Source organism: Pelophylax lessonae, assembly GCF_965119305.1.
Source record: "Pelophylax lessonae genome assembly, chromosome: 1".
Lineage (NCBI taxonomy): Eukaryota > Metazoa > Chordata > Amphibia > Anura > Ranidae > Pelophylax > Pelophylax lessonae.
In genome coordinates this window covers 431685106-431712173 of record NC_138768.1, presented here as the reverse complement: position 1 = coordinate 431712173, position 27068 = coordinate 431685106, and the positions used below count along the sequence as shown (strand labels likewise).

General features: G+C 39.0%; 1 protein-coding gene across 2 annotated transcripts in view; it reads left to right on the top strand.

Moving 5' to 3' along the window:
- Positions 1-26579, top strand: part of KIAA1958 — a 107401-nt gene extending 80822 nt beyond the window's left edge. The window contains exons 3-5 of one of the 2 annotated variants that reach the window (XM_082255828.1): positions 11922-12821; positions 22163-22335; positions 25104-26575. In XM_082255828.1, coding sequence (XP_082111954.1) covers positions 11922-12821; positions 22163-22335; positions 25104-25907 — 1877 coding nt within the window. In that variant the 3' untranslated portion in view covers positions 25908-26575. Of the gene's footprint in view, positions 1-11921; positions 12822-22162; positions 22336-25103 lie in introns of both variants that reach the window. The other variant, XM_082255827.1, reaches the window with a different exon arrangement.
- The last annotated feature ends 489 nt before the right edge of the window (positions 26580-27068 follow it).

Sequence of the window (27068 nt, the reverse complement as noted above, 5' to 3'; positions counted from 1 at the left end):
TTTTTTGTGCCAAACATAATTTTAGTCATCTACTAGAAATGATATAATTTATTTATAAAAATTGATATATGTTCTTATCCCTAACATTATTTTGTATTCCTCATTATTTTGTTACCACAATAATAATTGCAATGTGTGCCTCTTTTGCCTTGGTAAATAAAGTAATTTATCTTGTTTGTCAGTTAATGGATTGTTTGTCTTTAGGTTGTAATTTAATTGGCCATAGAATTACATGGTTTCATCTATCTTAGCTTTCTGCTGTTTAGCCCTATGAAAATCTTTAATTGTTTTATTTTTTTATTTTTTTTTACATGAACTAGATATAAATGTCATTTATATTTGAAATTTCATTCAGTTAATGAAAATACTTTGCTCCTCAACTGCTCTCTACTTTTCTGATAAAATTGATGTGGCATTTAAGCAAAGTCTTCAGAAGAATTTATTGACAGTCAAGGGGTGGCCATGCATTGTTCTTTTTTCAGTCTAGCTGTAGAGAAGCCCTGCACACACACCACATATGGCCGCACAAAGAAATGAATGACAGGCTTAACAGGTATACATGTGACTTTGTTTTGGGTTTTTAAGGAAACTTTGCCAGAGCAAACCCATGGGTAAGCTCTGATACTTACTGGAAAGGCACCAGCTTAGTAGTTTAGAGCAGTGTTTTTCAACCTTTTTTCAACCAAGGCACCCTTTACCATCTGGCAGAATCTCTAAGCACACCAACCAAAAATGTCGGAAAAATTGAATTGTTACTTACATTAATGGGATACTTGAGCCTGGGACGATCCACATAACGGCTCTATTCTATGGAAATGGTACTTCCTTTTTATGTTGTATTCCGCTTGCACATCTGCTTCAGTTTGGCCGCAGCCCAGGTGTAGCGCAGAATACCCACGGTTTTCATATGCGCTTCCTGTGGTTTCATATAGACTTCTATTATGTCCCTCATTTTTGGTGTGCTTTCAGAAAATGCACCAAAATTGGGGTCATTTTGCTGTGGCACACCTGGGGACTCATCACGGCACACCAGTGTGCCGCGGCACACTGGTTGAGAAACCCTGGTTTAGAGGGTAATAAGCGTAACATAAGTGTACCTGCTTGCAAGGTTATTGTGGTTTAATAGAAGTAGATGTAATTAAATAGGTGGAGTTTGGCAGGTAAAAATATTACAAAAATATTACAATGGATTTAGTTGTCAAAAAAAAAAAAAAAAAAAATCAAAACACTTTATTATTATTATTATTTTAAGATGTGTACATGTTCCAGTGTAAGGAGTACAAACTGCGTTGATTTTAGGGTGAGGGGGGACAAGGCTGCACTTGCATGCACATACAATGAAGATCATGAAGATTTTTAACCTTGCCTGCAGAAACCTCTGCTCGTTTCTGCAAATATCAAGTGCTCCTCTGTTTAATCCATGCATATTTCATTGCAGAGAAAGTAGCCTCATTATGCAGCTTCTTGATATGATAATCATATGAACAGCTAAATAGATTATATTTTGTATCTCTATTCTTACCTCTAAGACTGACTATAGTGTTTGCTATTCAGGAAACCAAGAAATGCTTGCATTTAATTAAATTTGATGAAGATGTTCCAGGTGGCTTGTTCCGTGATTTGGTTTTTGCAGCTTATACATATGTGATTTTTCAGCCAATCTATCATCTCCAGGTCAGTTATATATATTGTAAGGGGTTTAGCAAGCTAGCCATTAAGCTTATGTTTCTCAATGGCAAGTCAGAGATTCAGCATTTACTGTAATTATATGATTAGTTCTAGCGTTGTAATAAAATGTACTGTACACCTGGCATATGTATTGTACCAAACTGAATCTGCCAATGCAGTAAGCTTAAAATGAACCTGAGTTGTTGCCTAACACAGACAAGGCTAAAGGATGCTATTTACAGATTACAAGACGCATGTTAGTTCTAAGGCAAGCCAACAATGGATCAGAGCCTAAGCTGTGATAGGTACCAGCTATCCTAGATACCTTATGGACGCTTCTGGGGATGGCATATTCTATACAGCAGGCTGCTTATGGTTTGACCCTAAATTGTTACAAAACCCAGGATCCTTTATTCTCTATATCTGATCTCCCACAGTACACAGAACATGGAAATGCAATCGTTTTAGTAAATATAAACTACTAAATACCTTTTCTCATCAGCAGTATAGAGCAGTCTTGTTATTTCTATCAGTGTCTGGTTAAGGCTTTGTAAGAGGAGTTTGTATACTGCTCTCACTTTCCTATAAGACTGCAGGACCCCTGGTCCTCTGTCTAGACAGTGCTGATTGGCCCTGTGCTAATTACATGCACTCTCACAAGAAAAACAAAAACTCTCTAGCAATACACACCAAACTGAGCATGTGCAGCTTGTCCCCTACCCTCTGTACTATCCAGAGATGAGTTAGGAACACTAGAAGAAGGTGAGGATCAGAGGAGACAGGATCAAACAGCATTTTTACACAATGCAGAGGATTAACCCCTTAGGTTCCACAGTAAGTATAACAAGCATGCTTTACTGCATATACAGACTGATTTTACTGTTATGGGTTTAGTAACACTTTATGTTTGGTACAGTTAGTGAACTAGTTACTAGGGCTGCACGATAATGGGAAAAAAAGTACATTGCGATATTTGTTTTTCAATGATATATATCGTGATATTGAACTGGGTGGAATGCAGAAGACACTGACAGTGTGGATTAGGCAGAGTCGGGACTCACAGTGGTGGTAGGAGGTAGAATAACACAGCCCGACATGACATCTGTCCCACACGTTCAGTCTGCCGCCCTGGAGCTAGTTCTCTTGGCCGAGCGGTGAGCGCAGCACAGCGAACCAATCACGTGAGTAGCGGCACAGGGAACCAATCAGGTGTGCAGGCACGCGCGATTCGTTAGCTGTGCAGCTGCTCACGGCGCGCTGCTCACCGCTGAACGTGTGGGACGGATGTGTCGGCTGCAATTACTGTGAGTCCTCCTCCTCCCCCCGAGTCCCGACTTCTCCCTGCCTAATGCTAAATATTGTGTCTTCGGCGATATGAATATCGCCCACGGCCGCAGAACGATAGTCGATATCACATTGACTATCGTTCAGCCCTACTAGTTACAGTTTGGGATAATGAATATTTTGGGGAAATCTGTATTGAAATTATTTTTATAGTTGCAAGGAGGAAAATTTTAGGCTCTGAGGAAGGGAGCTTGACTCCCGAAACACGTCAGATGTTCAAATACAGGAACATGTTTATTTCCACATGTGGTGGATTCTCTATATGCGATTTTTGCTCTTCATGTCTATGAGTATGTCTTTGGCATTTTAATAAACTTTTTAAAGGTGTCCACGGGTAATGCACTAGGTGTTTGCGCCTCCTTTTCTCTTTCATGTACCTATGTTTTGGGGAAACTTTTATGGTTGTTGCAGAAAATCATTGAAGGCCACAAATGGAAATGGAAATGGAAAGGTAATTCAGATTCAGCTTCTGTTGTAATTACAGTATATATAACGTTTAATAACACTGGGAACAAAAGCCTCTTGCATTTGCTGATATACACAAATATTGATTGACTAATTTATTATGTGACATAATTCAGCATTGTTAATTATCGATGTGGGCCTTTGAGTATTGAAGACAAGTCAAAATCCTAAAGATGTTCCTAAAGTGTCTCTAAAATCTAACACTAAATCAGATCATAATCCTTAACCGTCCCTTTACCCTAACAAACTCCTAACACCTAGGGTTAAATTTATAAACCAATGAATGTGTGTGCTTAATTACCTCCTGCCCGCCCACCGTTAAATGACGGAGTAGCGGTGCGGCTCGTGTTCTGGGATGACATTATATGACGTCGCCCCAGAACTGCCGCTCTTGCGCGCCTGAAGGAGCACACAGTGCGGCGATCACGATTGTGCCGTGTTCTTAGGACATGGCGCAATCTCAGTTAAGAGCCGAAGATGCGGCTCTTTACCCGTGTAATTGGCTGTGTCCAATCACAACTGCTCTTATGTAAATGCGGAAGTGCTGTTTATCGGCTCTCCTCACCTCACACTGACAGAGTGTGTGGCGAGGAGAGCCGATCAGTGGCATTTCCTTGCAGGGCAGATGTGTATAGGAAATCAGTTCACTGATCATCAGTGTCCTGATTACAGTTAAGCCCCAGCAGTGCCCATCAGTGACACCAATCAGTGCTCATCCGTGACCCCAATCAGTGCCCATTAATGATGCCAGTCAGTGCCCATCAGTGCCGCCCATCAGTGCCCATCAGTGTGACATATTAGTGCCACCTAATCAGTGCCTCCTCATTATTGCCCGTAAGTGCTACCTCATTAGTGCTCATCAGTGCCCATCAGTGCCGCCTCAAAATTTACTGACAGAAACTAAGAAAAAAAAATTCCACAATTTTCGGCTTTTTTTTTTTAGGGAAAAATTAAAAAGCCCAGCAGTGATTAAAAACCACCAAAAGAATGCTCTGTTTGTGAGAAAATAAAGGATTAAAATGTAGTTTGGGTACAGTGTTGCATGACCGCGCAATTGTCATTCAAAGTGTGAGAGTGCTGAAAGCTGAAAATTAGCCTGGGCAGGAAGGGGGTAAAAGTGCACAGTAGGCAAGTGGTTAAATGACAGTCACTTTCGCTGCTTTTTTAATATACCCCTTAAAGTGTATCTCCACTTTTGCAGTCAAGTTTAAAAATCCCCCTCTATGTGTTATGTGTTCCTATTTACACAGCATACCTAAAAATTATTTTAAAAATATTTATTTTCTTTCTAGTTGTTTTTCTGGAGCAGGATTATATTCAGGACTGAAAGTTATTCTGAACAATTTCAGAGTAAAGCTGGCCAAAGATAGTTCACTTTTTTTTTCTTTCAACCAATGGGTTGAGTGAAAAAATAACTGACCTGATTCCCCCATCCACACATTCACTGGCAGCTGCTGAATGAACAGCATTTATTCAACAGGCTGGTTGTACAGAAGTCGGTCACCTAGGCAGATCAGTAGATTAAAAAATTAAAGAAAACAACTGCGCTAAACCAACCAAATAAATGTGAAGCTGCAACTTCAAGTGTGACTGTCACCTTAAAAGTAATATATAGAAATAAGTTGCGCTATAAAGTGAAAGAACCATATGTGATAAAGTCCAAAATAAAGTCCATATAAAGTAAACAGCGCGTCTGACGAGATAATCTGTACAGGTACCGCTTACCAAAGGCGAATAGTATATAAGCCCAATATACGTCAAAAGGATCCAAGGAACCAGATATCAATCAGACTCCGTGTTTCTGGATGGATCTCCTCAGTGTTGGGTATTCATGTGAAATAAATAAAAAACGCCATAGCGTAAAACCACAATAAAATTGAATAAACACCCCAAGTGATTGGAATGTCAAGAAAGTGCTAAGGTAGTGTAGATAGAAGACACAACACCTCCAATCTTGTGAAAATACTCCTTACCAGAGTAATAAATAGTGCAGAGAGAACAGAAAGAGACCTCCCCCAGTAGGACTGCAGCTTACCAAAGGCAAAGCAATTGTGCATATAGGTCCCAATCGTGTCACCAAAAGGGCTGACTTATATATGCCCTTACCAGCTCCAGAAATTGGAAGGCAGAAGGGATCCAGAATCCGATTGAGCACTTTAACTGATGGCACAGCTCCAGATATAATATGGCAAAGACACTCCAGACCAGATCAAACACCTCCAATGGGAACGCTAGTAGAGGCTCAGCGTACAGGGGATATCAGCCATGAATGGAAGAAAAAGTAGACCATAGCGTAAAACCCCACAGATACATTTATTGAGAGAAAGGGCAAACACTTACAAACATGAAGATCACACTAGCCGAAAGAAGAAGGTAAAGGTACCTTTGAGAACATCATCTCTGATGAAACGCGTCAGGTCACGGCGTGCTGACGTCACCCATACGCTACTGTCTCACGAAGGAACGGGCGAGTGGAGCCGTCCGGCCGGCGGCTCTTTACCTTCTTCTTTCGGCTAGTGTGATCTTCATGTTTGTAAGTGTTTGCCCTTTCTCTCAATAAATTTATCTGTGGGGTTTTACGCTATGGTCTACTTTTTCTTCCATTCATGGCTGATATCCCCTGTACGCTGAGCCTCTACTAGCGTTCCCATTGGAGGTGTTTGATCTGGTCTGGAGTGTCTTTGCCATATTATATCTGGAGCTGTGCCATCAGTTAAAGTGCTCAATCGGATTCTGGATCCCTTCTGCCTTCCAATTTCTGGAGCTGGTAAGGGCATATATAAGTCAGCCCTTTTGGTGACACGATTGGGACCTATATGCACAATCTGGTTTGCCTTTGGTAATCTGCAGTCCTACTGGGGGAGGTCTCTTTCTGTTCTCTCTGCACTATTTATTACTCTGGTAAGGAGTATTTTCACAAGATTGGAGGTGTTGTGTCTTCTATCTACACTACCTTAGCACTTTCTTGACATTCCAATCACTTGGGGTGTTTATTCAATTCTATTGTGGTTTTACGCTATAGCGTTTTTTATTTATTTCACATGAATACCCAACACTGAGGAGATCCATCCAGAAACACGGAGTCTGATTGATATCTGGTTCCTTGGATCCTTTTGACGTATATTGGGCTTATATACTATTCGCCTTTGGTAAGCGGTACCTGTACAGATTATCTCGTCAGACGCGCTGTTTACTTTATATGGACTTTATTTTGGACTTTATCACATATGGTTCTTTCACTTTATAGCGCAACTTATTTCTATATAGATCAGTAGATTGACTTTTGTACAACCAGAGTGCCCATGCATGGATCGAAAATGTGTCCCTACTGAACCAGATAAATTTCAAGTCAAGCCCAGTACATACTATTCGTTTTTTTCTGTTCCACCCAGTGGGTTGAATGAAAAAAAAAACTGTCAGCTCCGGTTGCAGCCACTATACTAACTATGCAGAGTTAGTATAGCAATCTCCCTCGTTGTTGCCGACACTCCCCCGCCAGAACACTCCGATCAGCGCTTTCCACCAATTGGACTTTGGCTGAGAACGCTGATCAGGAGTTGGCCAGCTGCTGGTTTTCGAGCATGCACGTCCGACAGAAGCCGGCCAAACAGCTGGCTTCTGACGAACAGACCGACATACACATGTGCCGAATGTGGGCTGTTTTTTTGAACCGGCTAATGTCTCTCAACATTCGGCCGTGTGTACCCTGCTTCAGTTTCCCTAATTAACATACAATATAAGATCCAAACCTTGAGGCAAGGAAAGCTATTTTATGTGTATATTATTCTTCAGCTTTAAGCTTACTCCAAACACAATATAAAACAACCAAAACTTAACATTTGGCTTAACACTCTGCACATAATTTAAAAAAAGTCCCCCAGCAGGGGTTTAAAACAAAAAAAAAGAACATTCGATTTTGCCCTATTTTCACAGACTGATTTTCCATGCAGTTTGGATGGACGAACAGCTACGTGAATTTTTTATAAATGTAGCACTGTCCCCATAGGGCCTGCTGGATGATGACTTGATGGGCTCCCCCAGTTACCAGCACACGGTTACCTTGAGATATAGTTCATCGATCCCTCCTTGCTCGTGCTGGCTCGTCACTCAATAATAAGTCTAGGGGTGTTGGTTTTTTGATGTTTATTTGGAACTTGGATAGGAGAAGGGGATATTGGGATACTCCAATTCGAACTATATACATCAGCTGAGGACATCTATCTCTAGACCTCATAGGGTTGATTGGATACAGCTGGGCTGCTTGATCCACACCGCCACAAGTGTGAAAAGGGTTAAGTCTCTTGCTCTTCACTTCCTAGCAAGCAACTTAATGGATGAAAACTTTTAGCATCCCCTTTCATCCGACACCCGTCCACTGACTATCCTAGGAGCAGGGGGGCCCCCCTAAGGTCAGGCCCCTTGACACGAGATACTGTACTCACTGTACTGCAGAGCCAGATCCTCCAGTGTCTCCCCTCTCAGTCAGTCCATCTGGACCTCCGGGTTCAGTTCCTCACTGCTACTCTCCAGACCCTCAGGACGACCCTCCTGAGGCCTGGTGACACCTCTACAGAGGGGGAGGCAGCCGCCCCCTCTCTCTGGGACTCCCCTCTCCAGACAAAAGACCCTGAGCATATGTGCTCCTGGCTTTTATACAGTATCCCAGCATGCACTGAGGAAATTTTCCTCTGCCAAATCACCAGGGCTGTATCAAAAGCCTGTGCACCCATTTGTCAGATTTCCTCCCACTGTCCAATATGCCTTCCTATTAGACCAGTGTGAAACACTCTCCAGACAGAACGAGTTGCATCCTGAGCACAATGAGCAGACCTCACTAACAGATCCTGCTCTCTGGTAGGCAGAGAACAGTATAGATTTACCTGCAGTCCTTCTGGTAAGCAGAGTCTACCTAAGACGGTGCTACATAAATACACCCCTTAGTGTTGTCTATATTTTTTCTATGGGTAAACTTACATGCAAGTCTGTAAATTGTATCAAAAGCTGTTAGGGTAAACTGTATTTGTATAAAATAATAATAATAACTTGATATTATCTCATCATTATATATTTAAATACTTGAGCAATATATCGTTACACCTTTTTCTAACATTGTATACGTGCAGATTTATTTTAACAAGAGGCCATGGATGCCATCTAGTGAGAAACCTTTTAATTGTTCTGGCAGGTAAAGTGATGAAGTTAGATCTGATTGGTGGCCATTCTACTGCACTTTGTGTACACTTTTTAGCCCATTAGAATTTACTAACTCTCTCTTCTATAGGATATAGCAAATAAACATAGTTGTGTAAGAAGCTTTCTAAAGGGAATATGTGGATTATGCCCCTTTCACACTAGTGGACCATTTGTTCATTTTTCATCCATCCATTAATGGATGAAAAACAGACATTAACCACTTTAAGACCGGAAGGATTGGCCCCCTTAATGACCAGGCCCTATTTTGCAATTTGGCACTGCGTTACTTTAACGGACAATTGCGCGGTCGTGCGATGCTGTACCCAAATAAAATTGACGCCCTTTTTTCCCACAAATAGAGCTTTCTTTTGGTGGTATTTGATCACCTGTGCGATTTTTATTTTTTGCGCTATAAACAAAAAAAGAGCGACAATTTTGAAAACAAAAACAATATTTTAATATAATAACGACATTGCGGCGGACAGATCGGACCCCTAACTGACATTTTTGACACTTTTGGGGGTACCAGTGACATAACTACAGTAATCAGTGCTAAAAAATTGCACTGTTACTGTAATAATGACACTGGCAGGGAAGGGGTTAACCCTGTGGGTGATAAAGGGGTTGATCAAGCCTAGGGGAGTGATTGTAACTGTGGGGGGCGGGGGGCGTGGCTTCTGAAATGACCATAGAGACGTGATCCTATATAGAAGGATTACATAGGCTCTATGACCATTCCAGGGAGAAGAACAGTCGGCTGTGTTTACAACAGCCGACTGTCCTTCTCTCTCAGTGGGGAGCGATCACAGGTGTCAGGCGGCAGTCGGAGCCACCTGACACACGCATCGGCTTCCGTGCTGACGATCGGGGATGGAAGCACGCCGCCAGGGCCGTGCGCTCACCCCCTAGCTGCCACCAAGCGAGCGATGTACCCATACGTTGTTTTGCATGTACAAGCCACCCTGCCGCCGTGTATATATATATAGTAAGCGGTCGGCAAGTGGTTAATGTATATCTCCATGGAAAAACGGATGTAAACAATACATCTGCATCCATCAACATCTGTTTTTGAAATCGATCAAAGCCCTATTTTTGTTCAGTTAAAAAAACGAAACGGTCAAAAAATGGATGTAAACAGACATGTGGTCTGTTTTTGCATTGGTAGGGATGTATATAGTGGATGTAAGAAAACTGATCGTAAACTGATGAAAAACTGAAGTGTGAACCCAGGCCGACTGAACTGATGAAACGAACAGTGCCTATGTGTGAAAGGGGCCTTACTTTGTTATGTTAATTATGCACACTAATAAGTGAATTAATAATTTAATGTCCACATTTTGCTGTCTTTAGGTTCTGTATGTATTTGTGTACAGTCACTTACATTTGTCTGTAGGTTGCTTACATAGAAGCAGCAAGCCGTGGCTCCAATATTCCCTAATATAAACACAGTCTGTACAGGAGCCCATACAAATATTATTAATTCTATTCATTCTGTCGAACCAGCAGCCTCCTTGCTTTGAGAAAACTTCTTTGGTATTAGATGAGATATACAGTAAAACCTTGGATTGCGAGCATAATTTGTTCTGGAAACATGCTTGTAATCCAAAGCACTCTTATATCAAAGCGAATTTCCCCATAAGAAATAATGGAAACTCAGATGATTCGTTCCACAAGTCCTTCAGTTTATAGTCTATATACAAAGATTATAGCAATGTGATAGGTTGTGTAACCATAAAATGTCCATCCACAATATGCAGCCTTCCCAAGGGGATTAGAAGCAAAATCTATCAGAGCTACAGAATATAAGAGATGAGAGTGTAGCAATATGGTTACATTTAATGAAGGTTCAACATTTAGCAACTCACAGGGTTGATGATTAAAAAAGGCACACCTAAGTATGCAGGCATCCGGGGTAAAGCTGTCCACATAGACCATCTTCTGAACCACCGGCTCTCACCACTGTCAGTCTGCAATCCTGACCGGGAAGAATAGCCTGCAGTAGAATGATCTGAAAGTGAGGCTTTGAATCACTCGTGGAGTGCAGCGGGGAAGGGATGATGAAGATGGCTGTGCAGAGGATGATCTATGTGGACAGCTTTACCCCAGATGCCTAGATACTTCGATGTGCCTGTTTTAATCATCAACCATGTGAGTTGCTAAATATTGAATCTTCATTAAATGTAACCATATTGCTATACTTAGAGGCTCCTCTCCTTTTTTATACATGACGCTACTTGTATATCAAGACATCGCTTGTATATCAAGTCAAAATTTATTTAAAAAGTTTGCTTGTCTTGCAAAGCGCTCTCAAACCAAGTTACTCTCAAACCAAGGTTTTACTGTATATATATATATATATATATATATATATATATATATATATATACACACATACACACTGTATATGAATGTGTGGGAAATAAGAAAATCTACCCTTTAAAAAATAGAAATTTGTGCCTTGGTACAAGTTGTCTTATCTCGTACCCCTCCTGGTGAATAGTGTTTAATAACTCTTGTGCTAAATAGCAGCATCTAATATCAAGTAAAATAGCCTTTTTGTCTCCATAAATGTTTTATTTTTTTTATTTTTTTTTGGTGCTTCAGAGGTTTACAGCTGGTTTGATCATTCTGCTTTTGTGGGAGCTGCATGTGGATTGCTTTAATGTATTGCCTAATAATTGTTATGGTTGTGAATTTAAAAAAGCCTCAAAGTTGAATTAAATGAAATGGAACCAGTACAACCTCTGGTTTCACAAATGGAGCACATATAAATTGGCTTACCAATTCACTTAACACACATGATGCAGTGGGATAAAAAGTTAAAGTAAAAGCTCAGACACTTCCCACTACTAAAAATATTATGACCTCCAATGCAATTTTTTTTTCCTTGCCAGTCTACATGCACTAATAGTGCCCAGTGATTCGAAGACTTTTCAGTGAATTTTTTCTTGCCATGCTCTAGTACATCATTTGTGAAACTACAGACGTTGGCTGTCCAAACGTGAGCCAGGTATGTAAGAATGTTCTAAAATGTAATTTTGTGTTTATTACAAAGTAAAGTTTGGCAATTTTGATACAGTCTAATTCACCACCCTGTTTTTTTCTCCTTTCCATGTCCCCCAATTCCATTCTTTTCATCCATTCTTTATCCTTTTGCCTTTTATTTTACCTAATTTTTTTTGTTTTTCAATTTCCTCCAATTCTCAATTCTATCATACCATTTATCCCCACCCCTTTTCTCCCCATTGTAGTGTCTTTAGATGAAGATGATGTCACAGCTGAGCTGAATCGGGAACAGAATGAGAAAACAATTCGTAGCACACAAACAGCCCTACGCAACTTCAGAGACTTTATTATTTCCAAATACCCCATGGAAACCAGAGAAATATACATGATTCCTTGCAAAGAATTAGATGACTACCTGGCTTCTTTTTTTGTGGATGCTAGGCAGAAAGATGGATCTGAGTATGAGCCAAACAGCTTAGCCAACTATCAGTGTGGCTTGGAAAGATACCTGAAGGAGCATCGGTATGGTTATAGCATTACCAGAGACAAAGAGTTTAAAAGGTCCCAAGAAGCCTTAAAACAAAAACAAATTGAACTACGATGTAAAGGAAAAGGAAACAAACCACACAAGTCCATGAAACTCACCTTTGCTGATGAACTTATTCTTAGAAAGAGAGGCCTATTAAGTCGATATAATCCTGAGGGCCTACTGAATCTTGTTTGGTTGAATAACACAAAAGCTTTTGGACACTGCACTGGCTTTCATGGCTCAACACTTAAATGGGGTGATGTCAGACTTCGAGTACTAGAGACTGGACTTGAATTTCTTGAGTGGATGGGTCAGGAAAGCCCAGATGCTAAGGTCAAAAGAGCAGGGACAGAATGTAGAGTTTATGCCACCCCACATTCACCACAGACCTGTCCTGTTCAGGATTACAAGGAATATGCACAGAGGCGACCTCCAGCAATGCGGTATGAAGATGCTCCTTTCTATCTGTCCATCAAGCCTGTGGTCAACTTAGCTGCTCTTCACTGGTACAACTGCCAAGCTCTTGGCAAAAATAAATTAGCCAAAATGGTGAAAACAATGTGTGAAAAGGGTAACATTCCTGGAAGGAAAACTAATTTCAGCGTGTATCAAAGTTGTAGCACCTTGTCAGAAGCCCAAAGCAATCAGCTGGTTCTAATCTGTAATAATTTGAGCCAGCAAGCTGCCCAGTCTATGGCTAGTCACTCTGGGCCAGGAAACTTTATTGTTTCAGCTTCTTATGACTCTTCCTCGGACACTGCCTGAGCAGTAACTGTGAAAGGATAGTGCCAAGGCATATTTAGGACTGGTTCTCAATTCTAAACTGTGATTTTATGTTTGACCAGCCTGTTCTCACTTATACGGCGAATTCACTTTAAAAACAGAAATAAAATGTATTATATTTATATATTTTTTGTTTTCATCACAGATCTCTTAATAGACCTAGTTTTTGTATTGCACTTAGAATATTATTTATATTGTAGTGTTCAGCCAAAACGCATGTCATAGTCCTGACAAGGAAACAAAAATGAAAGAAACTCTTACAAGAATAAAAATAACCTAAATAGACTGATAGGAAACCCCAAGTAATAAGTTTGCCTTGACTAAGGACACAGCACAAATGGCTAAAATGTCAAATAAGGGTGCTATTATTATAAACTTTAATCCTTGAGGAAGCTACTTGAGTTGGCTCAGCTGCAAGCTCCTGAATGCCTGTCTGATGGGAAATGAGGAAATGATACTGATTTAGCAGTATATAAAGCGGCCTTTTTATCTTCTGCACTTAAATAAATTAAGCAACTTCGTCTCTCTCTCTTTCTGTATTATTTAGACATTGAAAAAGTTTAACTTTTTTTTAATTAATATAATTTTATTTTTTTGGACTTGTGTAGAATTTGTACGATTGTAGCACTGGGACAGGAGTTAATTTATAGCAATATGCAGTGGTGTCCATGGCGTAAAGACTGTTCTTCAATGCTTCTGCACTGTGGTGAGCCTGAGCCTAGCCACAACTGAATACGTTTGTCTGAATATGTTTGGGTCTCTGAGGCATGTAAAAACTACTGAAATGTCATGTTTTGACCTCCAAATACTTAAAAAAAAACTCTGTGTATTTTCTGTGTGATGTCAAGTGTCTTCTGTGAGCAGTGTTTCCTATTGAATTTTCTTAACCTTTCTGATACATTGTCAAACAATGTCAATTATTATTTATTAAAATCCACAGACAATTAGCAGACTAAAATGTCAGGATTGGTCTTTTTTTGCACATCAAAACCACCAAAATAACCATCAAACACTTTTGTTTTTTTAAATGTGAACTTTATAAAATTTTAGAATATTATGAAAAATTAGTGGTGTGAAAGACAACTCCAAACAGAAGTCAAAAGTAAGTTTCAGTATGTGAACCTGGTACTGAACAAAATTTTCTTATGGTCATGCCTCTAATGCAGGCACCTAGGGATTACTTATTCTGTAACATTGATGCTATTATCCAGTAGTGGTCAACTCACTTAAAGTGATTGTAAAGTGTTGTCTTTTTTTTTTTTTTTTTTATAAAAATAACAAACATGTTATACTTACCTGTTCTTTAAAGTAGTTTTGCACCGAGCAGCCTGGGTCCTTCTCTTTTTGGGCCCCCTTTGATGCTTCTGGCCCCTCCCTCCTGTTGAGTGCCCCAACAGCAAGCAGCTTGCTATGGGGGCATCCAAGCCCAGCCACAGCTCCCTGTGTCCATTCAGACACAGCTTAGCCTCCCCCCTTCTCTCCTCTTTCGCTGACTGACTTTGATTGTCAACAGCGGGAGCTAATGGCGCCACGCTGCTGCCTCAGCCAATGAGAAGAGGAGTCCTGTTGCAGCCGAGTAACTCCTGCACCATTGCTGCATCTAGATGGACCTCAAGTAAGGATTGGGGGGCTGAGGGGGGCTGCTGCACACAGAATTGAATGCATTAACATAAAAAGCCTTCTGCCCTTAAAATCACTTTAACATAGGGGGCCCAACTGTGGCCCTTGACATTGCTAAAGGGGCCAAACATAATTTTCAATAAATGTTATGCTATAATTCTACAAGAGATGGTCAGAGACTGCAGGCATGCTATAGGAGTTGTTGGCCACCACAAGGGCCGTTTTAGCTCTGTGGCCTAATGAAGGGTCTTTTGTGGTGGTTCTGAAACATTGATTGTGTTAACTAATGTGATAAAAAAATTGCCTTTTAAAGCTCTGAGAAGGCGTGCTGGTGACATACCCAGTGTATGAAATTGATCATGTCTGAAAGCCAGTATTTAGTATTGGTTACTAAAACATCTCATCTATTAATGTCAGTGCACTGTATAAAATGCAATCGAACCCCTTTCTGCAAATCATAGACTGGAGACATAATATTTGAAACTGCTAAAAGTTATTGCTCTTAGAACCCCTTTATAAATCAGCATTTAAGCTCCATACAGCCCCCTGTCAAAATGTGCTACATTTGATATTTCTCCCACAAGATCTATAATAAAAATTTAAACAGAGGAAAGGAATAGACATCACAAGGAAAAATAACTTGGTATAAAAGAAATAAACCAAACCATGTCCACTAAAAGCCAGTCTAAAAAATATTTTTCCTTCACTCACTTGAGTAAGCATCTAGCTAAGTAAAACACAGTCTATTGCCTGCAGAGGCTCTGAGAGGCAGAACAGTAAATGTCCTAGGGCCAAAGGCTGGGCACCAGTCTGAGTTCTGAGCATTTGTCCCTGGGCACATACTGCCTTATACTTGGTGCACTCTGTCCAGCAGCAGCGGTCAGCCTCCCACAGTTTTACAGGCTGCTATTAATGGGGCTGGACGGTGTACTTATGCTTTCCATTCACACCTAAATACCAGAGTCTCATGCATTGGGCTAAACTCCCAGTGTGCATGGGGCCTTTGTAGGAATGGGCAGTTCAACTTTTAACACTATCAGAAAGTGGCCTATCTTTGAAGACCACTGAAGATACTTGAAAGCGACTCTGAGTTGCTCCTCTATAAGCATGCAGTCAAGTTATCTATTTTTTTTTTTTTTATGGTTTTACCTTGAAGCGTATGTCAAGCAAACAATGTTTTTAACTTTTAGGTAAAGTAGGGAAGGATTGTCTGTTGAGTTGTTACTGTAATCTGGGTCTTCAACAGTTTCACCAGACATGAAAGTAGAAAAAATCTTCAACAACACAGACAGAAATATAAATCTGAATGGGGTTCTAGCCTTTTGCCTACCATACAAAAGAAAGGCGTTTTTATTTCAGACTGAGTTACTACTCAAGAAATCATCTCGCTTCCTGTCTGGTATTGCCAACAGGATGGGAACTTATTGTAACTCAAAGCCTTTTCCGACTGTAGCCAAAACTAATAAAATAGTTTGGGCTTGACACATACTTTAAGATTACTGAAATTGCAGAATTTCAGGTGACATTTTATATCAGAGAAGAAATACTGATATGCTTTTCCTTAAACCCTATTTACCAAGCAGTATTTGCAAGGCTTACTTAAATTTCTGAAAGACATTGAAAGGCCCTAGAATTGGTGGATGACAGAGGGGACCCCATTGTCCACAACCTCCTTGAAACCTATATTGGAACCCCTGATATATTGTTGTTCACAAGGCTCAGCTCAATTAGTTTTTGAAATAAGTTTGTTTGTATGCACAGAACACAATTGTGTTTTATGGATGCTGCCATATTTTTTTTTACAACTTGAAATCTGTATAAATTCTTTCATTTTTAGAGAGACCAGGGATTCTAGAATTGCAATACTTCATTTGCAATTGCTTCTAGCAGGAACACTCTTGACACTGCTTATATACTGCTAATTGCTATACTGTATAGTACATGATTTGAATGACAATTGCTTAAAGCTAACAGCACAAAGTAAGATTTGAATTAGTTGATTCATCCAAAATTGGCAACAACCATGGGATAGCCTACCCTAAACATCTCTGTAAGGATAATTCAGCAGGGTGCCCTCACATTTGGCCTCATGTATAAGGTGACCAGACATCCCCAGTTTTCAGTCCCCACTTTTAGAAGGCTGTGTCCACTTTTAAAATGTCCCAGGATGTGTCTCCGGATTTAGATGTGTCCCCAATTCCCTGACTGGCTGTCATTCTAAGGTTGGGGAGACACTCAGCCTGAGCATAGTTTCTAAGAAGCTGGAAATCTATCTCTCTCGCTCTCTTGCTCTCCTCTTCTCTTTTTGACTGAACGGTATGGCCTGGGAGAGAGGAGAGGAAGCTAAAATGTGATTGACCCACATGAACCAGGGCAGGGATGAGAGCAGCCCCAGAGGCTGGGAAAGGATTCCAAAAGCATTTTTGACTGCTGAAGGGCCTGAGCTATAGGACAGGGGCAGTGCATGGGCTACACTGAGGGGAGGGCAATAATGTGGGACAACTGAGACTTTGTTGGGGGAGATGAAGAGTTTGTGTTACCTGCTCCTCCCTGATGCCTGTTCTCCATTATTGCCTGCCTCCCCTTTACTGCCTGTCACCACCATCAACTGCCTCCCTCTCTAATGCCTGTTCCAGCCATCAACCCCCCCCCCCTCCCCTGTATAATGCCTGTCCCCATCTTCACCTTCTTCCTTCTGTAATGTCTGTCCTTACCATTAATGGCCTCCCTCTGTACTGTTTGTCCCACCTTTAAATGCCACCCTCTGAATTACCTGTCCAAACTATAAACTGCCCTCCTCTCAATGGCCTGGCCCTCGTTTCCTTTGTGCTGCTTGTTTTTTACTATCACTGTCACTGATGCAGAGATATTTTTCTCGCACTGATGCTGGGTCATTTCTTCCTTTGTCACTGTTCGTAGTATTTTGTGGGTACAAGAACTGCAGCATATTTGTTCGACGTATACAGTGAATAACCACATGAGGTTAACTCAGAAGGAGAAATTTGTCATCTTGAATGTAGACCCTGTTAATAATACATGAACAGCATTTGGTAGCTAGTGAACCTTTACAGTCATACATACCCATATGAAATCCATGTAAGTTTTCATAATTTGTACATTTATATTAAATTTGCTGAGATAATGTGAAGTATCTATTTACATCTTAATTTCCACTACAGTTGTATAAGTCTGTGTGCGTATTGTAGTCAATACACAGTTACAGCCTCATCAGTTGTAAAACAGTTTTATTGAGTCATCCAGAAATGTGCCGATGTAGCTAGTTAAAGCTCTGAGTTCTTCCCAAAATGTCTAATGAACCATATAATCAGCTTGAAATCTGTTCCAGATATTTTTGGACAGAGCCATATGCTTAGAGAAAACTATCAAACCAACACACGCCCTAATGTTTCTAAAAGACTGAATGTATAATTTTGGAGAAACTTTACTGCCTCTTTGATTCTATGCCTATACTTGAAGTGTAAATCTACTATAAGTTTAATATAGTTTATACATCTACTTAAAATTTAATATACTGAGAAGATTATATCAATTTCACAACTAAAATTTACTTTAGTACAAAAGGCACAATATATACAATTTTAAATGTATATGCCAGTCCAGGAACTTTGTTAGCTTGAAATTATTTTTGGAATCTTGTTATGTTTGAGTAGAGCTATAAACTTTGTTGCTGCATTAAAACTGCAGTAATTTACTGGAAAACTATAGCTCCAAGGTATACAAGTCTAAGTACATTTTTGTCTTGTGTCTACTGTATATTTTATGGTAAAAGCTAAATTAATTATTGGTGAAAAGGTGCTAAAACTTAATATTTTGGTGACCTCAGGTATTCCCTTTGTATAATATGATTATATGAAATAATATGCTGTACCCAATAATGTGATTATCCAGCTATCCCAAATGTTGTTAATTGATGATCCTTAAAATGGTACATTTATAACTGAACTGTTAGCAGTAGTTTTCCCAGGTATTGTCTTCTAGCATTAATATATGGAACTTAGCTTAGTTAGTTACTTTTTAATTCAACATTTTACAACTTGGTTTAGCAGTTAGCAGAGCTCCTTATACCAATACTATCCAACACCACTGGGATGTTGAATATTGTCTTCCCTCCCTGGCCACTGAGTTTCTTCCCCTCAACCTCTAGTCACTGCAGGACACAGTAAATTTGTAGGGTTCAGTAGGAGGAACCACAGGGATGGACGGAGAACATGCTATTTTACACATCCAAAAGTGTGTTCTGTAAGAGGGGTACGTTTCAGAAAATCAGCTTCTGGACAGGTAGGTATAAATCTGGTTCTTTACCAGGGTATTACTGTTCTGACTTTTTAAAACTCTGTTTAAGTGTGGCCATAGGCATCCGTATGGAAAATTTAACCAAGAGTTAGACTGCCCAAGGGAGGTTATCAAGGACCACAGGAAATGTTTGTTATGCTGAACATCAGTTTCACAGCTTCTAGGTACAATTATGATGGTGCATACTAATCTGATACGTAAAAAAGGAAAGTTCTAGCAGGGATAAAGTGCAGAGTTCTCATTGCCTTCTGCTTTGGCGATTCTGAATAAGCAAAGTTCTGACACTTTAAGATAGAAATTGGTGTTTTTGCCCTTAGCAGAGGGGAATAAGAGCTGCTGCAGAAATGTGCAAGTACATGTAGGTGTCAGCACATTATATTTGCTGGTAGCTTTCTTTTTTTTTTAAGTGAAAGAGTAATTGTAAACTTCTGTGTCTTGCTGTCTGTATCTCTTATAAGCGTGTCTTTTTATCTATGGCCCATTGTGTCATGTTACAACCAAAAACGTAAACGTATTTTATTGGGATTTTATGTGATAGACCAACAGAAAGTGGCACATAATTGTGAAGTAAAAGGAAAATGATAAATGGTTTTCAATTTTTTTTACAAATATCTGAAATGTTTGGCGTTCATTTGTATTCAGCCCCCCGAGTCAATACTTAATAGAACCACCTTTCGCTGCAATTACAGCTGCAAGTCTTTTTGGGTATGTCTCTACTAGCTTTCACATCTAGAGAGTGAAATTTAGTCTGTCAGACTGGATGAAGAACATCTGTGAACAGCAAGTCTTGCCACAGATTCTCAATTGGATTTAGGTCTGGACTTTGACTGGGCCATTCTAACAAATGAATGCTTTTATCTAAACTATTTCATTGTAGCTCTGGCTGTATGTTTAGGGTCGTTGTCCTACTGGAAGGTGAAGCTCTGCCCCATTCTCAAGTCTTTTGCAGACTCTAACAGGTTTTCTTCTAAGATTGCCCTGTATTTGGCTCCATCTAACTTCCCATCAACTCTGACCAGCTTCCCTGTCCCTGCTGAAGAAAAGCATCCCCACAACATGATGCTGCCACCACCATGTTCCATGATGGGGATAGTGTGTTCAGGGTGATGTGCAGTGTTCATTTTCTACCACACATAGCGTTTTTCTTTTTGGTCAAAAAGTAAAATTTTGGTTTCATCTGACCATAGCACCTTCTTTCACATGTTTGCTGTGTCCCCCACATGAGTTCTTGCAAACTGCAAATGGGACTTCTTATGGCTTTCTTTCAACAATAGCTTTCTTCTTGCCACCCTTTCATAAAGGCCAGATTTGTGGAGTGCACGACGAATAGTTGACCTGTGGACAGATTCTCCCACCTGAGCTGTGGATCTCTGCAGCTCCTCCCAAATTACCATGGGCCTCTTGGCTGCTTCTCTGATTAACTCTCTCTCTTTGTGCAGCCTATCAGTTTAGGTGGACAGCCATGTCTTGGTAGGTTTGCAGTTGTGCCATACTCTTTCTATTTTCGGATGATGGATTGAACAGTGCTCCATGAGATGTTCAAAGCTCGGAATAACCTAACCCTGCTTTAAACTTCTCCACAACTTTATCCCTGACCTGTCTGGTGTGTTTCTTGGCCTTTATGATGCTGTTTGTTCATTAAGGTTTTCTAACAAACATCGGTGGGCTTTACAGAACAGCTTTATTTTTACTGAGGTTCAATTACACACAATTGAACAATATTTACTAATTAGGTGACTTCTAAAGGCAATTGGTTTTACTAGATTTTAGTTAGGGGTATCAGAGTAAAGGAGGCTGAATACAAATGCACGCCACACTTTTCAGATATTTATTTGTCAAAAATTTTGAAAACTTTTTTATCATTTTCCTTCAACTTCACAATTATGTGCCACTTTGTGTTGGTCTATCGCATAAAATCCCAATAAAATACATTTACATTTTTGGTTGTAACATGACAAAATGTGGAAAATTTCAAGACTTTTTCAAGGCACCGTATATATCAACATGTTTTTTCACATAATTTAACAGTTCTATGCAGTGATTTTGTTTTTTTTTTTTGTGTGATACTTCTGTTTATGTACAAGAATGTTTTAAATGTTAAAAACAAACATAAATGTGCATGTGTTGTATAAAGCGGCCAATCATGTGCTTTATGTTCTGTCCACATCTTGAAAAACGACATAGTTACATAGGTTGAAAAAAGACATGCAGTATATTAAAGCGAGTTTACCCAAAAGGCAAAAAATAAATAAATAAAAAGCCACATCCCCAAAGTTTGCAACTGACGTATGAGCTAACAGTGAAAAAATTCCTTCATGATTTTCCAAAGTAATTGGGTACTCTCTGGATGAACAGTGGTATTTCTTATTTATATTATTATATTACCCAGTTACATTTTGTGCATTGAGACACATCTAGCTTTTTTTTGGTCTTGAGAGTTGGCTACAACTAGTCCATGCAGAAGTTTATTTCAAATGTTTACAGTTCTATCTGTAAAAAAAATGTATGTTATGGCTAAACATCTTTTCCCCCAGGTGCAAAGAATGCCCCTTGACATGGCAATGCCCATACAGTAAACAGTTTTACACTATACTTTGTACAATGGAAAGATTATGTATCCCACTTCTTTTGATACAAAAAATTATCTTGCCCACTCTATAAGCTGCAGTTAGGCATTGCATGCTCTTATTAAAGTTGAAGGTTCCTTTTTTTTTGGGGGGGGGGGGGGGGGGCTGGGGTGGATACACCACAATACACATCAGTTATGTGTAATGGTGTGCCAGCCTTCATCTTCAGGTGGCTGTTTCTACTGTAAATCTTGAATGGTGGAGAGAGCAGAAAGGGGTGGATGAGCGGAACAACTTTTCTCTCTAGCAGCCACCATTAGAGGAATGCAAAATTAAATGTATTTAAACCCTGCTAGTGCAAAATGAGTGCATGTATTAACATGTTTATTCTTAGATCTTTCATAGTGTTCAAATACTGAGCTGAAGTTACTTTGATTATGCTGTTCTGTTTATTTGCGTGATAATTGTTTTTTTTAATACATTTTTTTTATTCTTGTCATTAATATTTAAATATTTAGGCTGAAATTTTAAATAATAAGGATAATTTACATATATCATGCATAAAAGGAAGAACGAGTTTACATTTGCCTCTTTCATCATACATTGTGTTTTCTGTTATAGAACTAAAAATATTTTATTACTTATCAGTTTAATTCATTTATTTATTTTGCAGCATACTCAACCAAGCTCAATAGATTTCCAATCTTTCATTTCCATGATGACCTGAAGGATCTGTGCATCAGTGCAGTGAGCTCAAATACGACCAAAGCTACCCTGTATGCTTTAAATGTGTGGCGGTACTGGTGTATGACAAGAGGGCTTAAGGACTGCATGGACTTCACCAAGGTTAGAGTGTGTTATATAGGCCCGTCAGGTCAATTCTGTTTTGACATTACTACTGCTAATAAAAAAGCACAGTTTGGTTAAATGCAATGCAGATTACTTTAGGCAGCACCTATTATTAGTATACTAGTTCTCCATACCCAAAACCGGCAGCATGTGATTTTCAATGCAGAGGGCTAACATTAAATGTTGTCACTCTTCTCTAATATATTTTTTAACCCAAGAAGTAACCTGTCCCTCTCACTCCTTAACTCCTACTCCTTAAAATAATTCCTAAACACCCCCTAACTCCCAACCTAAAACTTAAAATTAACACGTACAAAATTACATTAACCTAATACATAACATCACATCCTCTTAACTCTAATAACTCTATAATTACCCCCCTTACCCCTGACCCTTGTCCTAACTGACTTAATACTTAAGCTCCCTAAACCTATGACCAAAGAAACAATTTGAAACTGAAGGTTTGCTTCTGTATTTACTTTATGGGCTTGTAGTTCCATGCTTATTTGTGCTAAGTTGGCGTAGGCAGTGAGTGCACTGCCAGTTCCTGCTTTGGTAACAGCTGCCCCCCTGATTTCTACCCTTAGATAATAAATGCACACAGAATCTTTTAACAGTTTAATTGTTTGTTGACATTCAACTAACATTTAAAACAAATCAGGCCTCAAACTTAGGACAGCGCCATAAATGGGTTGGTCAACAACTTGTGCCTATGTTGGCTGGTCATACCACCTATTAGTTTTTGGATTGAGCATTGATTGGGTAGGTTAGAATGCCTGTCCTGATCACTATTGCTCTCTCTGGGATAGTTGTTGCCAGAAGTGGTGGTCTGCATTACCAAGCTCACTCCCCTTCCTCCCCTCTGCATTCATATAAATTTCCTAGATCAACAGAATTGTTCTCTACCACATGTGAGTTAAAGTGTTTTTTTTTTTTTATTAAAAATTAGATGAGGTCATACTTACTTGCTATACTTACCTCCTCTTCCAGAGTCCCCCGCCAGTGCTCTCTGCTCTTTCTTCCTGCAGGTGACCCCATAGCAAGCAATGAGACTAGGAAGTGAAGGGGAGGGGGTAGGGGGAGCAGTTAGTGGGGAGTTTATTACCTTAATGCAGAGAATGGATATCAACAAGATTACTTGTACGGTTAATGGTTGATAAAGGCACAATATGACGCACACATTTTTATATATAAAAAAAAATATTTTATTATAAACATAATAAAAGCTTATGTTTTAATAGACATTTGAATAGTCAGAAAGAAAGCGGGAATACATCTACTACTTATGTTTTTTTCCCCTCAAATACAGGACATACATGATAATAAACAGAAAATATTGCAGTTATTTGTATAATCCGAAGAATCTTGTTCAGTTTTTAAAGGTCAACACATTTCGCTTGAATTGTAGCTTCTTCAGGACCATATACATTTGGAGGAACAGCACTATTATTATCAAACAAATAGCAAAAGATTAGGTTTGTACATATATTACATTGTTGTTTTGAGTCAGTATATACAAAAACTACACTGCTTACATCAGTATGGCGTAGATTAGTGGAATCCTCAGAAACTAGTCTGGGGGGCGGGCATAGCGGACCCAAATATAACCAGCCATAGGAAAGGGAAAGGTAGAGGCATAGGCGAGGCAGAATAGAGAGCCTAAGGTATACAAAAAAGGTTTTAGGGACATATATCACAAACTTCATATATCAATAATGCCTCAGAGGTTGTAAATGATACAACTCTTCCCTAATATGGGATAAACTACTTCCACATTATGTCACACGTGTCTTAGATTGCACATCTCATTTGTTGTGGGGCTCAACCTATGAACCGAGTGTCAGTGTATATTATTGACAATAGCCAGTCTAAAAGACAAACCAAAGTGCAAGCTATCAATCCATTCTTAAACCAAAATACATTTAATGAACATAGAATACTGCTAACATTGCCACTCTTACTTTGTAAGAGTTTTGTGATAATCCAAAAGTCAGCCTTTCTTCTATATACCCTATGTAGGATAAGTGATGGTATTTGACCATTAAAAACTGGACAAGATTACTCGAATTATACAGAGAACTGCCATATTTTCTTTTTATGGTCATGTATTTAAGGGGGAAAAAACATATGTAGGGGATGTACTCCCCCTTTCCTTCTGACTATTCAAAGGTCTTTTAACATATAAAGTTTTTAATATGTTTTAATAAAATTCTTTACACTTTCAAATCCACCAATAACTGTACAAGTAATCTTGTCAGTATTCTTTTACTATTGTTTAATGGATATGGCACTTCTTGAAAGCTTTACCTTTTGGAATGTAAAAAAAAACAAAACATTAGACTTTATAACCACTTTAAGTGTTTCCAATGCCTTTTCATTGTTCAAGGCTTTTTTCAGGATAAAGAAATAGGAAACACAAGGTGACTGTGTTTTGTAGAAGTCTATGTCCCCACTGTAAAGATTTTAGATAGGAAAGCCTCCCATTGGGGACACAGGCCACAATAAATACTTTATATGGGTTCTTTGCATTTAACACTACCAAAAACTGAAAAAGAAAAACGTTTTGCTTGGTCTCGAGCTTTAAGTATTCATTGTTCAGCATAGAAGTTATACTGAGATAATGTTTTAGATGCATTAGAGAAAGTAACCTTACCATGTATTAATAAGAATTTGAATACTGTATGCACTCCTTTAAAATGGTATACTTACAATGTCCTATATATATTTTGAACCCCTTTTTCACATTTTTTTTATTTGTATTTAAGGTTCCTGCTGTTAAGCTAAATGAACTTCTAGAGGATTTTTATGTGACAGTAAAAAAAACAGATGGGTCAGATTTTTTGGCAACATCGCTCCATGCAATACGTAGAGGATTAGACCGAATCTTAAAGAATTCTGGAGCTGGGTTTTCTATCACTAGTAGTGTCTTTAATTCTTCATCCCAGAAACTTAAGGAAAAGTTAAGAATGCTCAACAAAGCTGGAATGTCAGGCTCCAGATCACGCAACATTGTCTATTTCTCACTAGCAGATGAAGAGGAGATGTGGAGGACTGGGTGTCTAGGTGATGATGGGCCTGTGCCTTTATTGTCCTCTGTGGTAAAGTACAACAGTCAGTTCCTGAACATGAGGACTTTACAAGAACATGCTGACCTTATGTATGGGGATATTGAATTTCTCAAGGATGCAAATAATAGACCTTTCTTTGCTAGAACAGACAGTGTCAAAAGAGACAAGCAAGCAAATCCCAGTAAAATGTGTTATGGACAGATCTTCCATGAACATTCAAAGGGACATCAAAGATGTCCTTACTGTCTTCTCTATAAGTACATGTATACCCATCGTCCTCCATCTCAGATGGAACCAAATTCACCATTTTACCTAACTGCTCGAAAAGAAGTCAGCGGAATGGAAAAAATCTGGTATGAAGAGCAAAGAATGGGGCTAAGATCTTTGCGTGGTGTTGTCCCAAAGTTGGCCAAACGTGTGAAGCTAGACAACTGTGATAATTACACCTTTGTTTCATTTACTCAGACATTTAGAAAGTTTGGTCCACTCAATAACTATTAAGATTTTCCAAAATAACATAAGCTAACTACTTGAACAGCAGATGGGGTCATGTAGAAGGTAAATGAACTGCAACTCTATGTTTTTGTATATTTTTATTAAAATTGTGTTATGTTTGGGATAAGTAAAGAGCTAACAGTATGCAGTAGAAATCACATGATCAGTATGAACAGTGTTAAATTCCAATGCATCAAAATATAGTGCCTTTTAGCACCTGTATTTAAATGAAAAAAAAAAAGGGTGAGAAAAGGATCACGTTTAGCACAACTGTTTCTAATAACTGTTCCTTATTTAATTTTTTAACTTTTAGTTGACAAACCTAAAAAACATATTTAGGAGGCCTCCTTATCTGTCATATTTTCTAGCTAAGGCTTTAAGGTAAGTAATAGTATGTTAAGTGCTTCCAAGCACTCCGAGACAAGCAGAGCAACTTCTGCTAAAAATGTCTCTCCTACTGAAGTGAATTAAACTCTGTTTAAATTACTTAAATTACCTAATATACTGGCCAAGAGATAATTATGTTGGGTATCACACATCTTCAAACACAGAATGAAAGATGCTTATCTGGTGCTTTTTTCTATAATGATGTAATAGAAATGCAGGCTATGGACCAGTTAATGAGGCACTTTAGCTTACATTATGATTTCTCTTCGGTATTCCTTTGGATTAATATGTAGAGTAAAAACAGTTTTAGAAATATCAGATTTAAAAACAAAAAAAAAAAAATAGTCCTAGTCGTGCTGGCTTTAAAGGATAAGTGCACTTTCTGACAAAGTGCACTTATCTTGTTTGCTGTTTTAAGCTGACCTAATTGATTCCACTGCCCCCTCGAGAGATGTATACTTACCTTGATCAGATTAGGGTAAATATGCATCTCTGGAAGGAGGGAGTGTGATCAGTTAGGTCAACTTAAAACAGCAAACATAATAAGTGCATCTTGTCTGAAAGTCAAATACGTTTTGAAAAAGTCCTCATATAATGCTGAGCCATAATGACTATGAGAGGGGAAATGCTTCTCAGCCCATCAAGAAACCCAGTCATGACTACTTCTCATCACTATTTACCAGCTTTGTGCCAGAATCTCTGTTGATATAATAGTTCTATAAATGTATATAATATCAGCATAGTACACACTGCTTTACAGAGAACATTGAACCATTCATA